The sequence below is a fragment of the Cyphomyrmex costatus genome, unplaced genomic scaffold (genome assembly GCF_001594065.2).
Source record: "Cyphomyrmex costatus isolate MS0001 unplaced genomic scaffold, Ccosl1.0 scaffold158, whole genome shotgun sequence".
NCBI classification, from domain to species: domain Eukaryota; kingdom Metazoa; phylum Arthropoda; class Insecta; order Hymenoptera; family Formicidae; genus Cyphomyrmex; species Cyphomyrmex costatus.
This window is the reverse complement of record NW_017275587.1, coordinates 651,765-674,272: the sequence shown is the minus strand read 5'-3', so window position 1 is coordinate 674,272 and position 22,508 is coordinate 651,765. Positions and strand designations below refer to the sequence as shown.

Below are 22,508 nucleotides of genomic sequence, written 5' to 3'. Positions count from 1 at the left end.
ATATTCTTATATTTAGTTTTTAAATATTTAAGTTATATTTGTATTTTAATTCTTTTTCTCTTTTGTTTTTAATATTTCTTACTGTTATTGTAATTTTAATTTATATTATAATTAATTTTGTAAGTTTTTAAGTTTTTACTTATTATTATAATTTTTTATTTAATGTAAGCTTTTACAAAAGACTTTTAGCAATAATTTTGGAACATAATTTCTTCAAAAGAATAAGTTTTTCAAAGAAAGAATGTGTTTCACCGCTAGAAGTATTTTGCAAGATTAAATGGAAAAACATACAAATAGGCATTTTGCATTTTATATTTGCATTTTTAATACATTTATTTCAAATAATACCCATCTCTGGTAAGTAGATATAGAATTTATATAATCATTATGTGAAACACACGACTAAAGGTTTTGCACGTCTTTCTCCATCCAGTCTTCGGCATATTGTCATCAACAGTCATAATTACTGAGAATTGTATACAAGTTTCGGTTATCAATTATTTGGCAACGCATGATCCGTCAAGATATATACGAAACTTTACTCTTCCTGTGCTATCCTCCATTGGACCCACTTGCTAACTTCTCAGGCAAACACTTTGTAATCGTCGGTTCGATTAGTTTCCATACTTCAGCCAACTGTAAACAAACATTTGCATCAGCAATTTCCATCGCAAATCCGATGATGTATGCGTGTATGCTTTAACACTATAAAGATATTTGCTTAACACGTATGTAACAGAAAACAATATAGCGTAATAAACAGAATGGAATATTATATTACAGAGGTAAAAAGAAAATTTAATTAGATATGGATACAAAATACAAAAGAAAAAACTTCTCATATATCAAAGAACAACTCACCGAGACCTCTTCGATTCGTTTGCATTTGTTTGTAAAATGAACACGTTTGTTAATCAACAAATAATATAACACTTATGGTATTTGCTACAACAATATAACTCAAAAATTGTTATTTTGCTTGTAGAAGGAAAATGAAAACATACAAATATACTTTGATTCTTCTACAATTAATTATATATTGTACAAAATTGCATTTTAATTAACATTACATAATGACAAATTTTAAAACATTTTAAACTTATTTTCTGAAAAATTAGTTTATTGAATTGTATCGTTGTTGTACAAACGCGATAATATTATAAAATAATATATACTCAATAAAATTATCGCAATAGAAAAATTTATATAAAAATTTTACTGAGTACGGAGCTGTTAGTACTGTACTCAAATAAAAAATACTATAATTACAAATACATTATAATTTATAATACACACAATACTAATAGTACTTAATCTAAACTTATTCATTCGGGAAACAAACGACAAAATTATCACTATAATTAAAAGATCCATTGCAGCCCATAGAATGGATCAAATTATGGAAACGTAATACATCCTCATTTTTTAAAATATATCAAGAAAAAGGAAAAATCAATTTTTAAATCTATTAAAAACTGCTTAAAATACAAACTTTACTGTTTAAAATGCAAAAAATGTTTAAGTACGACAATTTTTCACGGAGTTATGCTTGTTCAAAGTTTATGAAACTTTTATATAAGTTTCTGTGCTGCAATAATTTGTTAACAAGTATAATACTTGAGTTACTAAGAATTGGTAATATTTACCTCGGAATGCCCGCGGATCTGCACGCTCACGAGACTCTGCAGCACGGTGGCGAGTATCTCTAGGTGCGCGTGAACAAGCTGAGTCTCCATGTGCAAACAGAGCAGCGAGAAACAATTCCTTAGCTCGACATTGGCGATTACGGATTCCTGGGAGACCATTTTATTCTCGAGATACTCGACAGTGTCGGCCTGTGGAACATACGATAAAATCGCGTGCACTCTTCGCGAAATGAACATGCATCGCGCGTTCGTTAACGATGACAGATTGCGTAAAACCGCAGGAAGTTACGTTTGTTCCTTGCAACGGCGAATCTCTGCGATTTCACAGATTATACTGCCACGAACTCGACGAGTAATTATACAATTGCGACAACGCGATTGCTGGTTAAAATTATTGCGCCGATTATAATCCGCGTGATGAACGCGGAACATGGTTTACTGGTTAATAAATCTTAATTAATAATAGTCTTAGACACGTACATCGGTACCACGAATAACGCCTTGCATCTGCCGCTTCTTGAGAGATAGCATCGTAGACAGAGCGCGTTGATGATCGGCGCTGACGCCTCGCTCGTGTCTCTCGCACAACATCCTGTGTGCGACCAAAATGTCAAGCAGGAGATTAAGCCTTTCACAGACCATGGTCTCCTCTCTGACCGCTTGCTGGAGTGCTCTGGTTGACAACAGGTTGAACTCTCTAAAATTTAACGTTTATTCTACAGTTAAAAGCGATTGCTTATTGATTACGAAAGCTTAAAAATTAAATTTCTCTAAAATACGTAATAATCAATAATCCGAAAATGAAGGGAACGATCTGTATCTGGTGAAAATTTTTCGCATTGGTAGAATTTATGCACGAATTGAAATACTTTTCAAAAATACCAAGAAAGTCTACTTTTTTCTCAGAATTTGTCATCACAAATTCTGAAATATTTTATGTAAGAATTCTCTCTAGAAAAGATGTAGATTCAGCTTTTTCTGGAAAATGTCTCAATTTGTATAAAATATCTGAGAAATTTTCTAAAAAGTTATAAAATTGTTTAAAAAATCTGAAAAAGATTTTTACCACGAATCGTGTATCATGTAATGGCAGCGTAAAACCTCAAGAACCTCCGTTATCGAAATCTAATTCTTATAACGCAAAAACTCCACAATCATATCGCAAAAATAAAAATGAAATCTAAATCGCATTTTTCTTGATACTGTTATCGGACTCTTACTTTGAGATTACATGAAAACCCTTCTTCATGTCTTGCCAAAGACTGGAACCACCGGTAACCCAAGTACCGGTGCCGTGTTGTTCCGCAGCTAGAGTGCTCAATTGATTGCCCAGCTCGGCCATGTCCACTGCATAATTGTGCGATCTGATCGCTAAGCTGTCAGCGATATGTTTCAACCGCGAAATCCCGAGTAGTATCAGACGTATCTGATCACGGCTATTCGCAAACTCGGTCAGCGTCTCGGGCGGCATCAGCTCTTTCGCTCTCGACGACAGCTCGGACGTGGCAAATTCGTCCGGCACGCGCCTAAACACATCACGGATCTTGTGCTGCGTCTCGTCGCCAGTGTACGTGAAGAAAAATTGAACAATTGGATCCTCACTCACTACTGGGTGACGGGCGATCAGTGTGAGAAATCGCAGGAGAGAGCGCCGCCTCTCTTCAAGAAATTGTGAGTCCGCTACAAAAGGGGAAAATGAAGAAAAAAACGGGCCCTTTGAAAATATTTCATGTTATCAATTGTATCATTGCAACATTGCGATTGTTTATAAATTCTTATTATACTTAGAAAAAATAGCTACTCTCTACAATTTTTAAAGTGAATTTTATTTCTAAAGAGTGAAATCTGATTCTTAAAAATTGAAAATCGAGCCATTCTTTTTCAAAACTGACTCATCGATGTTCACTCTTGAAATTTACTTTGAAGAATTTAGAAAGTAAAGTATCCAAAATATTAGCTAAAATAGTCCAGTAAATACCAAGTAGTTGTAACATAATATCAATGTTATAATTTCACACTCAACAATATAAATGCAACATGTTTTCTGTAACAGTTACATTGTTGAGTATGAAATTATAACGTTGATATTTTTTATTTTGTGTTTACTAGGAGATCTGATAATAATTATGTTAGCTGTCAGATCATCAAAATATAATAATTATATAAAACAAAGAAGAGCTGACTGCTAGAATATCAAAACTTTTTACAGCATTACTCATAATACTTATTATGTTTGAGCATCCTATATAATTATTTTAATAGTCCAACAAAGTTATTTTCAGATAAATATCTAGTTTTTTAGATACTTCAGCAAAATTGTCCTTTCCTTAATAATTACAAAATTATGTAATTTTTCCAAGTTTATATTCAATTATATATAAGCACGAGTATTCACCTCCGACGATTTTCTTCGGTGGTAATTTCGGGATCAGTCTGTAGGGAAACCGAGCCAGGAGGAGATCGTACAACGACACGAAATCATTATAACGCCTGTAGACCACAGAATTGAACCTCTAAAAGAACATGAAATTTATCCACGTGAACTCACGTTCTTCGTCACGGCGTAATTCTCTTGTTCGCTACGATAGAATCTAGATAAGGTTTTATTAAAGCAATCTAAATAATAGCACTACGTCCTTTTGTGTCTCTACGGACGGAAATGTGAGCTCCGGTAATACCTTGCTGGTGACTTGATACTCCACGTGCTTCAGGAAGATGCCCTTCTTCTCGGGAACGAGGTTGACCTCGATAGTGTCCAGATTACAGATGTCCGAGTAGGTGTGATTCAGCTTTGCGGGATTGCCTCGGTGTAGCCTCTGTGCCAGAAGCGTCACTTCCGACAGATCTCCCAGAGCGGGAACGGGTAATTCTACGAATAAGAGGATTCTCTCGAGCGAACGATGCGATTTTCTGACAGCCACCAACCAGTCCGTATTTAGCGGAGACGACAATTGCACAATTATTTAGTAGCAATAAAATTTGATTGATATATACATTAAGTTCAAGGAATTAAGCTCCTCTCGAGTACGACAGGGTGACCGAACGTTTCTGGGCTTCGAGAATATGTTGTCTCTTTCGATCTCATGTTCTCATGCTCTTGCTTTTATCTCTCATCATATATTTTTCAATCTCTGCTAATTTTATATTTATAATCCACGGATATTAAATATGTAAATAAAATATGTTTTACTTTGTCTAATTACAATTTAAAGCAAAGGACCTCACACAAAACATACGGAAAATGGGTCCCGGCTAATTTGGCTGAATTTATAATATGTTGATCATCCTGATCAAAAGTTTCCATAGGCACGAAGTAAAAAAATGATCTCTCTCTCTCTCTCTCTCTCTCTCTCTCTCTCTCTCTCTCTCTCTCTCTCTCTATTTGATAAAACAAATATATAAAATAGATTGAAAAGCATACTTTTTCAGGAGGATTTATTTCGTCGATATCTTTGTTTTTCTCATTTTAATTAATTGTATACTGCTCTTTTTGTAAAAGTGAAATTTATTAAAATATGATTTAATTAAACAAAATTTAATATATAAAACAGATCAAAAAGCATATCTTTTTAAAAGTATTTATTTCATTTCATAAATATATCTTGTTTTCTCTCATTCTGATTACAGTTTGCCTCTTTTTCTTCATACTGCAAGTGTTCTAATATTTTTTAATTGTTTTATTCTTATCGCGTGCCAATAAATGTAAAACACTAGATCCACTCAACAATTCCTCCATTTTTTTTCATACCGAATCAGATCAATCTATTTTCGCGATACTGACAGATAAAAACGAAATTACGATAACGAATCCAACAATCATTCAAGAAAGAAAGAATAAGAACGTATCTTCTCTTTTCGTATTCTTTCCGACTACCGTTTTACTTCGTCAATTTTACGAGACGAGCGAGATCTCGCGGCATCGTAGTTCCTGGCAAATAATCATCGTAACCTCGATAACGAAGGAGTCTCCTGACTCTGCGAGCTGACATACCTTGGCTGTGTACAGCCAGGCTTATTATGTTCCCACAGTTTTACCATTCACGACTTGACTTTCATAAAGCTGCCTTCGTTCCGTGCATTTATAATTCGCCGCTGTATAATAATAAAAGTGATCACATTGTACGGTTTTAAAACAAGAAATAGATCACAAGATTGGTTATTTTCAAAAGTTGTTGAATTTTATTATAATTCTTAATCGAGAAATGCAAGAATTTTTTGAAAGATGTGAATTCTAACAAAAATATAATTCATAATAACAAACGTCAATTTTTATGGAATGATCGTATTCCAAATAAATATTGGAGGAATATTAATGAGAATTGATATATTGTATTATATTAATATAGAGAAACGTACGTGCGAAACAATATTCATTTATGCAGAACAAGTATACATACATAATAGTAAAATTCTTTTTTTTAAATACATTTGTTTTAACAAATAAATAATTATTCATAAATAAATTAACAATTAACAATTAAAAAAATGTTGTACATCATACGCAGCACAGTAGTAAACAATATTTCAACGGAAAGCAATTTTCTTGAGTCACGATAGTACGCAACTTTCTAGCGATAAGCAAAACGGCAATGATTTTGCCGGTCAATGACTCCGGTAACGCCTACAGGTTTCTTGATATGCTGCAGAAGCACGTTTGTGCATTATTTAAACACCTGTCTGATAATAGACTTATTCAAGACCTACTTTCATCGCAGTCTATATACGGACTGTGTTAACGGCACAGAAGACTATGTATATGGCTTCTTTTGTTTGCGAAGCAAATTACTTAAGCTATAAAAAAGATACCGTAAGAAAATTACTGTAAAAAAAAGTACTTTAGCGCGAATGCAAAATTCTTATCCGAGCTCGGCACGATTACCGTATACGATTTAACAATTTCTCCGGTTACAATTACCATTGTTAACATTTGTTTTCACACAAAAGCATCGAGAAAAATCAAGAAAAAGCTTTGCTTTATTCTAAAATTGACGAAATAATTTCTTAATAAAAATATTTCGTTAAAAATAAATTTTTTTTCGAATTTATAATAAAATTTTACATCTCTCTGTTTTTGTTTCGTTAAATATTATTTAAGTTTATTTTTATTCATAAAACTCCGTCTTTGATAAAATACTGACAAGATTAATAAATAAAATAAGCGTAATCATTAAATTAAACATTTTAATATTCTTTATGGCTGTTGCACACTGGATGAGTGATGAACGATGAGAAATATCCAATGAAGGTTCTGTTTTTCTTCGTCACATGCGTAAAAGCAGAGCTTTTATTGGTTATTGCTTGTCGCCGATCACTCGTGTCCAGTGTATAAGAGTCATTACGCGCTTGATACATCAACAAATCGGAGAGTAACAATTAAAATTTTTCTAACCTTGAGATTCGGAGTTTTCCAGGAGCTTGTCACTTGGTTGCTTTCCCTGTTGAGCAAAGGCAATGAGAGCAAGACCCTTGTACAATCCACTTCTTGTAAGACAACCTGTCTTGCTGTCCACCAGCTTCCATATCTAAGAAAGAATAGAAACGTTTTAAAGAGTCGTTTCGAACGTATCTGATTTTTGTTGTTAATAGATAGATGAACATTTATCGTACAGAAATAACGATTGCCTTCTTAAAAATCACAAGTAATGCGAAGCGATACGAAAAGGAGATATACGGCTCAAAAAAGCGCCAATGATTGTATACGAGTATGTATACACAAAAAGAATAATTTTGCTCAATGTAAAAATTTAACTGGATATTTAGATAATAAAGGAGCAATGGTAATCCAATCCTTCGAATTAAAAAAAATGTTTTATTATTTTTAACTTCTATGTGTATTAAAATGTAAATCAATCAATTTTAGTGGTTAGTTTCAAAGCCAACACAATGTTAATATTAACGTATATACTCAGTAAATACTAAATAGTAATAAACTAAATTTGAATCAAATTTAATAATTTTTTTGAGCCAATTTTTTTAACTCCATTGTTTTAGTTAAATTAACGACATATTGTGGGAGTAAATCTCTAGAACTGATTAAAAAGTCAGATTGAATATAATTTAGCATTATGAATATTTAACAGTTTATGTTGAGGAACGCTGTAAAAAGTTTTGATATTTCAACGACCAGTTTGAACGTCATACATAATTATTTTTATAATCCAACGGAATTATTTTCAGATTTGTATCTAGCTGAATTTTTAGATACTTGAAGAAAACTGTTGTTTCTATGCACAGTGGACTTTGTGCCCGAGTAACGGCACAACGGTAAACTCTTTGAGTGGGAAGCCTAAGGATTAGGCCATAAATGAAAGTAACTACATTCCAAGGATTTTTCTACCTTGCCGTACCATTCTGTCTCTACTTCAATCCTCATGCACCCATGTGTCTCTCCTTTTCTCGGTGTCTCCTGTATTGCCCCTACTTGCAAGCGTAAACCCTCTCCTTGTTCCCCCGCCCATACTCAAAGAAACCGCAATGAACGGAGAACGCGAGTGCATGTGAACTCATGCTGAATACAAAAGTGCATCCACACAGAGGCGTAATATAAAGAAAAAGTCTTTCTACTTCTTCTTTTACAATTTTATCGTCTCACAATTTAAAGAGATGTGAAAAATGCGTACGCACAATGAGTTACTTTTTATGCCTCTACAATTGTAAATCTTGCATTAATAATAAATCATAGTAAAATAAGAAAAAATATAATAGTTCTTTCATTAATAATAAATAATAACAAAACTAAATCGGCATAAATATACATATATACGTGCATATCTTATATCGTTCATGCTTCGAACAAAAGGTATGACTAACCTACGGTGAAACGACTAGCGTTTTGCAGGAGAAAAAAAAGAGATGAGCATAGAAAGTGCAATCGAAAAGAGCAGGCTGTCTTGTCTGCGCCACTGCAAGCACCCTCGCTTTCTCGTTGCTCTCTCGAGTGTCGTTAAACCTTAATCGCCAATCAAGTTCAAGCCTGAGACAGTAATAGATTCTCCATTTTAGCTGCATGTGCGAATCGCGAGTAAACAACGGGAATTGGCGAGTCGTCTCGCGTTGCACGAACCACGAATCATGCATGCACGAGTGCGTGCGTTCCGTTCGTCGGAAGAATATGATAGAGCTCGCGAATAATGAGGAAGGCAATCGGGACAGTCTAGACATCGGTAAGAAGAAGCACAAGTGGAAATATTCACAGAGAGCAAGGAGGAATCTCAAATAGAGAAGAAAGAAGTATTCCACACTACACTTTAGCCAAAAAAGACCTTAGGATGACTTACAAAAGACATTTTCTGGACTTCTTCTTCGAGACGTCTCTTGGAGGTCTGTGTGGAATGTATGCACGGAGAAAATTTTATATTAAGTTTTAATACAATTTTAAATTACATTTTACTATGCCTTGTATTTTCGGGTGGAAATACACCCCTCACAATAACAATATTCCGACAACTTTTACTATGGTAATACTAATTTTATCACATAAATGAAGTAATTTTTATTAAATCCAGTGCTTAAGCCATGGAAAGAGTTAATTTTTACTATGGTAAGTAAACAATATTTGTTAGGTTATTTATATATTCTTTATCTTTACAATGCTAACTTTTATTCAATAAGGTGTAATTTTGTAATAAAAAATTTTTAATATGAAAAAGTGTAAAAAATACTTTATATTATTGTTTTTTAAAAAATAGTTATAGCATTTAAACTTATAATTACACGATGGTCTGCAGCTTCTATTACATTATAATAATTTTAGGTATAAAATTTTCTCCGTGTACGAAAAGAACGGTTTGCTAAAGTATTTAAAAATTTAGCTTATAAATGTAGGTTTGAAAATAATGTTGTTAGATTATCAAAATAATTATATAGGGCGCTCAAGCTAGTTGCTTAAGTATCTAAACTTTTTATAGCATCGTTTATTATGTATAAGTATCTTACATGATTACGGGTATGTTAAGTTAGCACCCCAACTATAGTACTCAGGAGTTCTGATTAGAGTTCCCACTTCCTTTTGACGAGACGAAGAGTTCCCTATAGTTAATAACAAGAGTTTCGCTCAATAAACATTCTTTTTACATTTTTTAAAAATGGGGTGCTAACTTTTTATCGAATTTCGAGGTGGAATAGTTCTGAGTGGCTTAACTGTAGTACTCTTCGAGTACTGTGAGATTCCGTCATAAAAATCGGCTTTTTCAAATCTTGCGGTGCCACGCGAAGTCAGCACCGCATATTTTTATTTTTTAAAATTTTTGGCCTAAATCAACAGTACTATTGATGAAACCTATCAGGAACTCTAGAACTATTGCGGGTGCAAGCAGTACTGTTATTAAAATTTCCGATTTTTAAAGTTGAGGTGCTAACTTCACAGAGACCAGAGCTGCTCTGTGAAGTTATATATGTACGTTTTTTTGGAAGGTGGATAAATGAAAATAACAGGTGGACAAACGTGGACAAACAGTGGACAAACGAGAATGCAACAATGATTTTATCAAAATTCGTATATAGGGGTTCCAACTTCACAGAGCTGCTAAATGCGAATTTTGATAAAACCATTGTTGCATTCGTTTGTCCACTATTTGTCCACGTTTGTTCACCCATTATATTCGTTTGTCCACCCTATTTTTATTATATTTTTCATAATAAATGAAAGATAATTACTTGGGGGTACTACAATTTTTTTTGTGTATACCTTTTTTTGGGAGGGTGGACAAACGTGGACAAACAATGGACAAACGAATACAATACTGATTTTATCAAAATTCGCATTTAGGGGTGCCAACTTCACAGAGCTGCAATGGGTACTATAATATATCAAAATTTCAGCCAAATCAAAAATCCAAAAGTTTTCGAGTGGCACACTAGGGGTTGGAATGCCCCATATATAGAACTACACACATTCGCTTTAATATATTGAGTAAATAGATTTATAATGGAACACAGGTGAGAGAGGTGAGAAAGCACTAAATCTTATCTCGAGACATCGTGTTTGTGAGTTTGGAATACCAAACACCTTCTTGTTATCATAATTGTGATAAGGTCCAAGAGAAAGAAAAAATAACAGTGTTCATACAATATCGAACGAATCTTTTTGTGTAATCAGTGCGTTGCGTAATTCGTATAATACAAATCCAATTGTCGTCATCGATTAATGTCTTTGGTGTACGAAAAAAACAAATTTTACTGAAATATCTAAAAATTTAGCTAGATATAAATCTAAAAATAATTTGTTGTGTGTGGACTATTAAAATAACTATGTAGAACGTTCAAACTGGTTGTTAAAATGTTAAAATTTTTTACATCGTTGTCATCATGCTTGAGTTTCCTACATAATTATTTTGATGATTACACAGAATTATTTTCATAATAATTTTGTTTCATAATAATCTGTATTTAAATACCTAAATTTTTAGATACTTCAAAATTATTCTTTTCGTGTACCTAATTTTAGTTTACCTAAATTTTATATATTCTTTTCATTTTTTAATACTATTGTATTGTAAACATTCCAATTCTATATAATTATCTGAAAACATTTATGTTGATTAATCTAAATTGATAATTATATTAAACGCGCTGTGTGTAGCTGATTGCTAGAATGTGAAAACTTTTTGCAGCCTTTGTCGTTAAGCGCGTTTCACATAATTATCTTTTAATAATCCAACCAAATTATATTTTCATAATCATACCTAACTAAAATTAAAAAGATACTTTAGCAAAAAAAAATCGTTTGTTTTTTTATATACAATGTTACGCATGTTCATTTTGAAAAATAATTCCCGCATTCTTCGCAGAAGTTATTTTTAGAAAGGAGAGACGAGGGTGCTCTCGAGGACGTGGGAGTGTGCTGACATTCGTGTCAATAGTTCGATGCAATTGCGAGTACAGCGGCAGAGATATATCAGTGTGTAAGGACGTGAAACGAGGTATGCGACGTCTGTGTAATGAGAGCTCGTGTGCGCTCCCTGTCACGCAACATCTCTACGCGAGATAATTATGCGCAGCCACTGAATCGACCCGGCCGCAACTCGTCATCATCTCCCATTTGCGTATCCGAGGCATGTAATCTGAAAAGACGATGCTCAAACATCCCATCGCGAGTTGTAACACGACTGTGACACGATTGAAATACATACACACGTCCGACACGCGTCTCATTTTAGACGTTTATTCTCGCAGAAGTGCCTGACACGAGAGGGACGATTATCTACGTTTAACTGATAAAACGAAAAATTATTTATTAACGATTGATCGCAACTTATCCTGAGAATTGTGAATATATACGCGTTCAGTAAAAAAAAAGCAACTTTGTAACTATCGTAAAATTCTTTTATATGATTGATCTTCCTTTTAATTTCTTGCTAAATTTAAATATTGCATAAGTCAATTATACTAAAGAATCTTACAAAAGTAAAAATAATTTTTCTGTTGAACGTAACATTCTGTTGATATCAAAAAAATTACAACATTCTAGTAGCACTTTTTATAGTTTTACAGTTCCTTATAAAAATAAACGATAGTTCTGCATTTGTAATATTAAAAAATTAAAAATAAAAATATGTCGTGCTAGCTTCACAGATCCTCATTGACAACCGCGAGAAATGCGAGAGACGCTTAAGAATATTTTGACTGAATATCAACTAAAAAGAATATATTAGTCAGAAAAATCAACTAAAAAATCAACCAAAACAGCTAAAATATTTTGTTCGTGAATTTACGCTGATACCAACTACAAAAAACTTTGGCTTATATTGGCTTAGGTAGTATAATAAAATGTATTTTGTTGCCTTTTTAGGTAAATAATTTTTAGATAAGTAAGTGAATCCAAATGAACTTTTGCACGAATATTTATTATAGTTTTATTAGCAGATATACATAAAGATGATTTAATTTGCAATACTACTTCATCAAATATGCAAATAAGACAATTAATACTACAAAATGCGATTTTACATAAAAAAAAAACATGACAAACAAAAAATTAAATAACTTTTAAATCAATAAGAAAAGTGTATTCAAATATTTTACACAGATACTCTAATAATAGAACAATCTATTGAAATTTTTGTATGTATTTGTGATAATGCTTTGAGAAGAATACATACACTTACATCTTAACCGCGTATTGTAGAGAAACGGAAGACGTTCGTTTCGGCGATTTTCGATATAAAACGGAGAGCGATTTTCAATACAAAAGTACCATACATTGCATGCCAATGCGGAAGACGGCAATCAAACGATTTCACCTACCTAGCAGGAAGACGACCCGCATTAAAACGTGCCGGCTGCTGTTGCACGCCGTGCCGCGTTTATATTTTCAGCGTGCATCAACGTTGGGAATGGATATTAAAGTATGCGTGCGGAAGTATCAAGCGTACGTTAATCTCTATCGCGCTTAATTGAGAGGCTTATAAATTATACATCTGTAGAATAAATTATCTCCGCAAAAGCCTAGAACGGGATACGCTCTTATTTTTTTTTTTAATTCCCTCCTTTCTATATGAAAATAGGATAGATATCACGTAACCATAGGAATTTTTTAAATCATATACTGCACTATTCAGATATTTTCTGAATAATTTTCACCAACATTGCGAAATATTATAATTCAGTCGATCTTCTTCAGTACAAATACATAATAATGTATGTTATTCTATTTTATAAGCATAAATTGTATATAAAAAATTGTGCAAATATGATGACGACAATAATGGTCTCAAAATGGTCTCAAACTATAATTAACGCTGTTATTGAATTAATTAAAATTAAAAGAGACACACAAATACACGCCAATCACTTTTTATTATTGTAAAAAATTATTGGCACATATTTCTCTTCTTTATTATAATTTTAATTAATTTAACAAAGGCGCGTTAATTTTCGTGTTTTACTAGGCCAGCATTGGCATTTTAATAATGAATTTATTACTATAATAAATTGTGTTATAAATCTCGAGACACCCTGTAGTTGAAAGAATTACTATTCTGCTCGCGACAACGGAACACTTCGGCGCGGCCCTGCGTAATGCTATTTTGATTGTGTTGTTAGCACAATGAACGAGAGACGGACACGATGAGTGACGTCGCGATACAATGTGACATTTCTGGGTGTCGTAGAGCCGTACTGATTTCTTCATGAAATCTTTGCGAAACAGGTTCTCAATGAGCATTATAAAATTTTCTGAAGCTACCATATATGCTTAATAAAATATTAGGCGTGAATTAAAACATTTCAGCAGAACGTTTACATATTTTAAAACTTAAATTTGATGAAATTTTACGCAGCAAATTTTTATATTCAAAAATGTAAATACATAAATTACGGGAAGATATAAGCGGATTATATAATTATAATATAATTATATTTCTTTTACACAATTTCTCGAGCAAATTATGTTAGTTCACATCACGACATAAATTCTTAAAATAATTATGTAGGCCGCTTAAACTGCGGTTGCCACTGTGTCAAAATTTTAATGTTGAAAAAAAAATTATTTAATGTTGACAACTAAAAAAATACTGTTTAAATGTTTTACTCGAAAATGACTGATTTCATTTGCTAGTATCAAATTTATTTCCCAAATTTACCAGAATTAATTCAGTCTGTCTTTTTCAATGCAAACACATACTACAAAAAATTTTGACACAGTGGTAACCACAGTTTAAATGTCCTACATAATCATTTTTTTATGAATCCAAACATGTAGTTATTTTCAGATTTGTATCTCTAGCTAAATTTTTAGATACTTCAACAAAACTATTCTTTCTATGTAGCAATAAAATAATCCATGTAATAATAGGATCACATTACGTTAAAAATCACAATAAAATATGACATCTACTTTATAAATTACATAAAACATTTACCTTTTAACATTTTCAAAAATATTATATATTATTTCATATAATATTACATTTATTTTAAGATTATATAAAAATAAAAAAAAAACTTATTAACGTTTTATGCAATAGAAATTAGACTTTTTGTAAAATGCGTCTATATTTTTTCAAAGACTTACATCATTTACACGGAAACATTCCAACACCAAGGAATTTTCCGTGAAATATGCGTGCGTAAAGTCTGCGAACGTGCAATGCAAACAGTCAAATAAAAGGTAAGGCTATTCGTAGACATGCTAGAACGCGTGTCTGTGACGTTGTTGCGGAGAAACAGACTACACACGACGGTACGATTGACCCTGCCACGTAATCTTGCACCATTAGGGGCGTCCATGCGCGTTATCATCGATGGGCGTGCTGTTGAAGATGATAAGGCTTCGTCGATGTGGCGCAGCGGGGCGCTTGGAATGTTTAAATTAATTTTTAAAATTTTTTCCCGTTGCGAGCTGCATAATTGGCACCGATAACGATTTTCGCGGGATTGAACGAAGACCGCGGAAACAGGATGAACATCGCGAACTACAACGATGCGATAACAATGCAGATATACCGGCGCAACCGGTTAGTATCGTCGGGATGGAATTATATAACGTGGGAATTGGGTAAATAACTGTCTGAAAAATATTTCTGTCACATATTGTCGAGCATGAATATTAACCTTTACGGGATGGGAAGTCATTACTAAAACAGTATCATATTTTGAGGCAAAGAACACAATTATACAAATTTTGTTGCAGTATCAAAAAATTTAGTAGCTAAATACAGATCTGAAAATAATTTTGCTTTCACCATTCAAATAATTATACAGGACGCAGATTGCTAAAAATATCAAAATTTTTGCAGCATTGCTTATCATGTTTGAGTTTTCCATATAATTGTTTTGATAATTTAACAAATATCCTAGACTCTAGAAATCCAGGTATGTTAAGTTAGCACACCAACTATAGTACTCAGGAGTTCTGATTAGAGTTCCCACTTCCTTTTGACGAGACGAAGAGTTCCCTATAGTTAATAACAAGAGTTCCGCTCAAAAAACATTTTTTTTACATTTTTTAAAAATGGGGTGCTAACTTTTTATCGAATTTCAAGGTGGAATAGTTCTGAGCGGCTTAATAGCTTCAATTTGCGATTGCCTAGAGTTCGTGATATGTAAAAAAAATTTTCGAATAATAAAAAAAAATTAAAAATTTTTTTAAAATTAATTTTTAGATCCAATAGTTCTGATGATAATTCCTGCTTCTTTTTGACGATACGAAGAGTTCTCTATGATTTTTAATGACACATTCGCTTAATAATCATTTTTTAATAACTTTTTAAAAATGGGGTGCTTTCCTGCTTCTTTTTGACGATACGAAGAGTTCTCTATGATTTTTAATGATCTATGCGCTTAATAATAATTTTTTAATAATTTTGTAAAAATGGGGTGCTTACTTTTTAACGAAATTCAAGGTCGCATAGTTCTGATCAGCTTAACAGAAGTATTTTGTGAATACCTAGAGTTCTTGATACATAAAAAACATTTTTGAAAAATAATAAAGTTTAAAAAAAATAGTAGAAATCTTTGAAAATTTTTTTGAGAGTACCGAGTAGTTCTGAGTTGCGTTTCTTATAGTACTCGACGAGTTCTATCGAAAACTGTAAGGTGGAAAAGCGATTGGACCAACGGTTTGCAAGATACAGCGACATTTGTCAGAAGATCAACAATTTTTAAAGTGAGTATATCTCGGAAACCGTTGGTCCAATCGCTTTGAGCCCTGATACTTTTCGACAGAACTCGTCGAGAACTGTCCAGAACTCCAAACAGAACTACTCGGTACTCCCAAAAAATTTTTGACCAAAATTTTTTTTTTAAGTCCTACGTCGGAAAATTTTTTTTAATGTTTATTAAGCAGAACTCTTGTTATTAACTATAGGGAACTCTTCGTCTCGTCAAAAGGAAGTGGGAACTCTAATCAGAACTCCTGAGTACTATAGTTGGGGTGCTAACTTAACATACCCTAAAATCCATTCTTTCCGTATATTATATCGAAAGCAAGCATTCAATCAGCGATTGATAGATATATACATAATTATGTATTCGTAATTATGTATTCATAATTACATATTCATAATTATGTATATATCTATCAATCAATATACTGAAGCTATCTATCAATCAATACACTCAAGCTTGATGAGTAACGCTGCAAAAGTTTAGACATTTTAGCAACCAACTTGAATGTCTGTATAGTTATTTTGACTTTGTTTAACAAAATTTATTTTCTGCATCTATTATACTTATAATAAATTTTTAAATACTTCAGCAAAAAATCATTTTACACTGTGTAATAAATATTATTCTCAATGGAAAAAAAAGCTAAGATTTAAAAAATAAACCTTTAAAGATTAAAGATACAAATAGTGTATACTCTTTCGAATGTTTTGACTTTAAAAACGTATTACTTAGCAAAACGAGATGATGCATTGGAACGAAATCGCAAATAGCGATATGTGCAAAACGATACGAATGAGTAATAAATAATAAAAAAAAGAAATACCTATATAAAAAAAAAAATCAATCGAGTCCTTGGAATTTCTTACGCCGCGTTGAAAGACGTGATTTCAGATTTAATGATATTTGCGCGCTCGCGTACATTAGATAACAGTAAAATACCAGTAAAATACCAGTAACACCAGTAATGCTTAGAAATAGCAACCGGCTCATCATTATCTTCGTTAAATGACACGCACAGTTGTGGAGTTTCCTTTGGAATGCATCACTTTGAACGACCGAAACGTAGGTATATGCATGGTATGGATGAAGCGATTCCTGGACGATCAATATATTTGCTATTACGCAATATTATTAAATTGTGTAATAATATTGATCGTCTAGAAGTTATGTCGAGCTGCTGTTTGTTTTGAATTGTTTAAGAAAGGAGCATGGAATAAATATTGCATTATATATACAATAATATTTGTCCAGCAAAATAATTGTAATAATATTATTTTAGCGTTTAGGAGCCGCTTAACGCAAGAAGCGCTAGTAGATCCAGCAAATTATCCTGTCACTCGCAATGAGGTCCACGTGTTCCTAGACGCGTCGGTTTTCTCCGCGACGACAAGATAGTCACGAAAAGACGCGAGAAGGAAAACGTTGGGCGATTTTAATGAGATTATATAGAAGGCCGGATTGTGTAGATCGACTCAAATTATCCTTTTCGATCCGTCTTCATTCGAATAAAACAACGATTGTTCGAGTGAATTTCTTCACTCCCGACGTCATATTCTGCAAAGTTGACGTGGCAGCGCGTTTCCTGATACGTACATAATTGTAGCACAAACGACGTTTTTCTACTTTACAATTATCCTATCCTTGTCTATCAAGTACACGCTTTGCATTATCATGCTCGCGCGGAAACGAACTCTGACGCATATGTTTAATCAAAGTGGCTGATTATCTCCAAGTGGAAAGTCGAATGAAGATAATCGGATGAAATTTTCTTGTTCGTCGTGCGTGATAATTTAAAAAAACGATAAAGTTGATAGAGAAAATCTTCGTTATGCAAGAGCGAGCTGTAATCGTTGTTTATGTAGGAGAGAGTTGATTATTTTGATGGTTTGACATGTTGGGAATTTAAAATATCCTCGGCTCAAATTGATTAGGGAAGACTGTTTTGCTCGATGCAACGATCGAAACCGTTGTTTTTAAATCATCCGAGAAGGCAGCGAAGTAGGTACCTCATGAATATGAAGAATCGGTTTCTCTCACTACGGTATACGTTTCTTGATGTTTAAAATAAGAATCTCGGTATGTATTTTATGAAAGAAATATTTTGTGCACGCGGCTTGCAATAGAGAACAAACGTAATACAAGTAAATTTCTCTTGGGAAAGGTCGCACGTTAGAAACTGAAACCCGCGAGAGAAACATGCTCGCTGCGTTTAAACTCGCTATCGGATTTACTCCGTGGCGTAATGTATTTCTTTGTAAACGCTCGACGGAATGCCTTCTTCCTCTGTTCTTCATTTATTTCTCGTAGGATTTGCGAGATAAGAAGATAAATGACATTTTCATCGTAATCGGTGAAGAATCTAACTTTATATACCCTCGGAAATCAAGTTAGTCAACTCCATAATATAAAGAGCAAAGAAAATTGATGCAGTTACAAACTAAGTGTATACTTCGCTTATATTGAAATTAACAAGTTTATAAAGAAGGGGAGTTGATCAGTTTAGCGTCTGACACGCCCATTGTTTATAAATTGCATAATTAAAATTACATTACAATATATTACTACATGGAAAAAGTATATATTAACAGCAAGTTTAATCGAAAACAATCTTAACTCAACAACAATATATCAATGAAACAAATGCTATTTTATCAGAACAAGAGCATGCCGTATTTATTATATTTCATTAGTGTTATTTTAAAATTAATAAGATTATTTTCAATTAGATTAATAATACTATAATTACATTATTTTCTCCCATGTATAAGATACAATCCAAGTTTCATTTGGATCATCGTATTTGTATTGCATTCTAACGTTTCGAGCAATCGGAAATGCGAAAGAACTTTCTCTATCCGACTTAAATTCTTCATCCTAAAATGATATATCGATACGTAAAATTTACGGATCTCAGATGATGTCGATAGAATTAAATAATTTCAACGAGTATCTTCAAATTTGATGTACAGTACAATATACGCGGGACCTAAAGAAATGAAAATCGTAAATGTGTATGTAAGTATACCTAAACACAACTGATTGTAAGGAAAACCTCAATGATCTACGCTGGATCTTCATCAGTTAAAACGGTTAAATAATATTTTCAACGTGAATTTATATGCATATCCAGTTCCATAAATAAACGAGACACAGAAGAGTCGTACCTGATTGACGATGGAGCCGCTTAGTTGCGATTTGACGAGCAGAGACCTGAACACCTCGAGCTTGACGTTTCCGCTGGTGGGCGAGCAGACCTTCTCGTAGACTTCTCTGTAGAACGCCGGTATACAACCTGGGATTTGTACGGGAGAGAAACGTGAGAGAGAGAGAGAGAGAGAGAGAGAGAGAGAGAGAAAGAAAGAGAAAGACAGGTCTCCTCGATGAAGTTCTACCGTCGCTCGCTCGCTCGCTCGCTCGACGGCTATGCTATAACGAGGCCTTCGAGAGCGGCGTCCGCTCGCTCTACCTGCGACCGCTCTCGTCGGTCGCGCGTGACGAAATGTATACGCGGAATACGTGAATGCGTTCGCACCGGGTCGGTCGTCCCGCGAACGAGCGTGCTTTTGTTAAAGGGAACTCGAGTGACTTTCTCCGCGTTTCTATTACAAGAAACCGCACCTTACGGGAATCTACCGCGTTGCATTTTCCTGGGGAAAATTGTCCTTTTCCTCAATCCGACGTCGTTCTCTATTGTTCCATTTACGTGAAGTTGTATTAAAACCTGTGCAACCATACAAAATCCCTTGCGAAATTCGCACGAAACTTTGGGAGCGAATCGAGTCACTTTGGAAGTGACTCGATGATGACAAAGCGATACCTTCATGTACAATTAGATGTGTAGGTAATTAATACTATATTGTAATAAATGTGTTACAGGAAAAAACAATTTTACTGAAGTGTTTAAAATTTAGACAGATACGGATTTGAAAATAATTTTGTTGGATTATTAACATAATTATATGTATAATATATAGAAATAATGATAATATATAGGAAATTCAAGCATGATAATGCTACAAAAAGTTTTGACATTCTAACGATCAACTTAAGTGCCCTACAAAATTAATCTCATAATTTCAACGAAATTATTTTCAAATTTGTATTTATATGTATAACTAAACTTTTAAATACTCTCAAGTTTATGAATACTTCAGAAAAATTCTTTCCACGTAGATCATATAATAACAGAATTTGATCTTCAAAACGATCAAACAAATTCAACTTCAAGTACAATAAAATATCATTCAATGAAAAAATATTACAATTTTGAACAAAATAAAATTTGAGTTCAATTATCGAGATTAAAATTTGGTAAACTTCTCATTGTGAAGAGGCTGAAGAGTACCAAACAGAAAAAATTAAACTTAAACGTTGAACATTCAAATTTTGTTTCGTTCAGAATTATACCATATTCGAAATTGTATTATATACGCTACTTTTTTTTAGGAAAAGTTCATCACGCAAGAAAGAATAACGCCTAATGAAATTCCAAGGTGAAATCAGAGAGCGATTATGAAACATCTCATGCGTCATTATTGCCGTGTTAATACAGTCATGCTAAAATGGTACATCTCAACGTCCCTTCAACATCAGCACGTTCCAATACTTTCGATGACATATCGTGCGATTTAATCGATTCGTGTTCAAAGAAGACGCGCGCATTCTTTACGTCAAAAAAGCGTCCGAGCTCTATAAATCTTCTCTATCTGTAAAGTTTATTAATAACGTAGTTCATATGACAGAAAAAATGTATTTAAAATTATTTTTAAATATTAATTTTTGAATAATTATTTATTATACATAGAAATATTATCACTTAGTAAACTAAATCAACTAACAGCAACACAACATCAATGTTATAATTTCTTATTACATCAATGTAAAATAATTCTGTTGGATGATTAATTATGTAGAACTCAAACTAGTTGCTGGAATGCTAAAATTTTTTACAACATTACGCTTGAGATTCCTACGTATAATTTAAATGGACCAACCAAATTGTTTTTGTTTTTTTTGTTTTTTCCGTGTAAGAAATTACAACATTGATGTTACACTGTGTTAGTTAGTGTTTATCAGATAGACATCGCAGTAGGCAGTCTCGGAAGTTTAGCGCCTTTTTACTAATTTGTGTGTGTACGTGATAAAGAGTTTATTAACAGGGGGATAAAATCGCAAACAATAGATTAAACGCGCGTTGTTGTCACCGTTATCATCGTCGGGTCGCGCATATACGCGATGTCACATCGCGGATGTCAAGGCGCTTTTAAAGATCAGCTGATTACCGCATCCTGGACACGCGCGTCTTTAGGATCGCAAAAAAAGAGAGGGAAAGAAAAGAAAAAGAGACGATGCTGCAGCTTCCGGTCGCGAGGCTCGTTCTCGGCGAACGGAAGGCAAACGAGAGACGTCCGCCCGATGTGTCCTGGGGGGGGGGGGGGGGGGGGGGGGGAAGAAGGATAGAGAAGAAGGGAGCGACCGCGTTTTCGTGAGGCGCAGCGGACGAGACGCGGCGCGACGCGACGGCGAGAGGGAACCGGTTGACCTCGCGAGAGACCTTGTCACGGAGCTCGTTACGGAGTTTTTGGTGAGGCTTATCATTTACCGAACGACAGATCGGTCGACGCCATGTTGGATCATCCGTGGATCATCCGTGGACCATTCGTGCGGCGGATCGGCGATAAGGAGAGAGAGAGAGAGAGAAGAGGAAAGACGAAGTTAGTCGTCCTAGACAAGTCGATCGACGACACCAGAGCGTCGAAATTGGTGTTCTCGTTTGGGTCTCGTGCGAGTATAATGACCGATTTCGTGACACGATCGAGCTGCGCGCACTCGCGGCATTCGCGACACGTCAACAATACGACGAGAATGACGTGTGAGAAACACCCAGGCAACATACACTGTCGCCGCGCGGCGGAAGACTGACGACGGCGACGGGACACGTCGTGAACGCTGATCCTCGTGCCTTGCCTTGCCTCGTGGTGTTCACGCGATCGCGGCGGCCCGCCGCGGAGTCCACGTGAAGCGATGAGCCGAGCGGAACAGGTTACAGGACCGAGCGTGCTGCGGTGTTTACGTTTTCTGTTTCGGAGTCGTCAGAGAAACGTACATACATCTCGATATAAATGCATTTTTTAAAATTCAAATATCTTTATTTTGTTTTCTTTCTTAATTAACGGAAGAGTATTACGTTTTAACGATGACAGTAGTTCAACAGATGTATTTGTTTTTATTTCGAACTTGGAAGATGTTCTAATA

General features: G+C 34.0%; 1 protein-coding gene across 1 annotated transcript; it reads right to left on the bottom strand.

Moving 5' to 3' along the window:
• Positions 1-340: 340 nt before the first annotated feature.
• LOC108771415 (sorting nexin-8) lies at positions 341-22,105 on the bottom strand. Its single transcript, XM_018536693.1, has 9 exons — positions 21,856-22,105; positions 19,418-19,545; positions 7,036-7,168; positions 4,325-4,515; positions 4,042-4,159; positions 2,867-3,326; positions 2,127-2,343; positions 1,647-1,835; positions 341-636 (listed from the first exon to the last, which is right to left on the bottom strand). Exons 1-9 carry the CDS (start codon positions 21,878-21,880, stop codon positions 553-555), a joined length of 1,545 nt encoding a protein of 514 aa, XP_018392195.1. The 5' UTR covers positions 21,881-22,105; the 3' UTR covers positions 341-552.
• Positions 22,106-22,508: the final 403 nt, after the last annotated feature.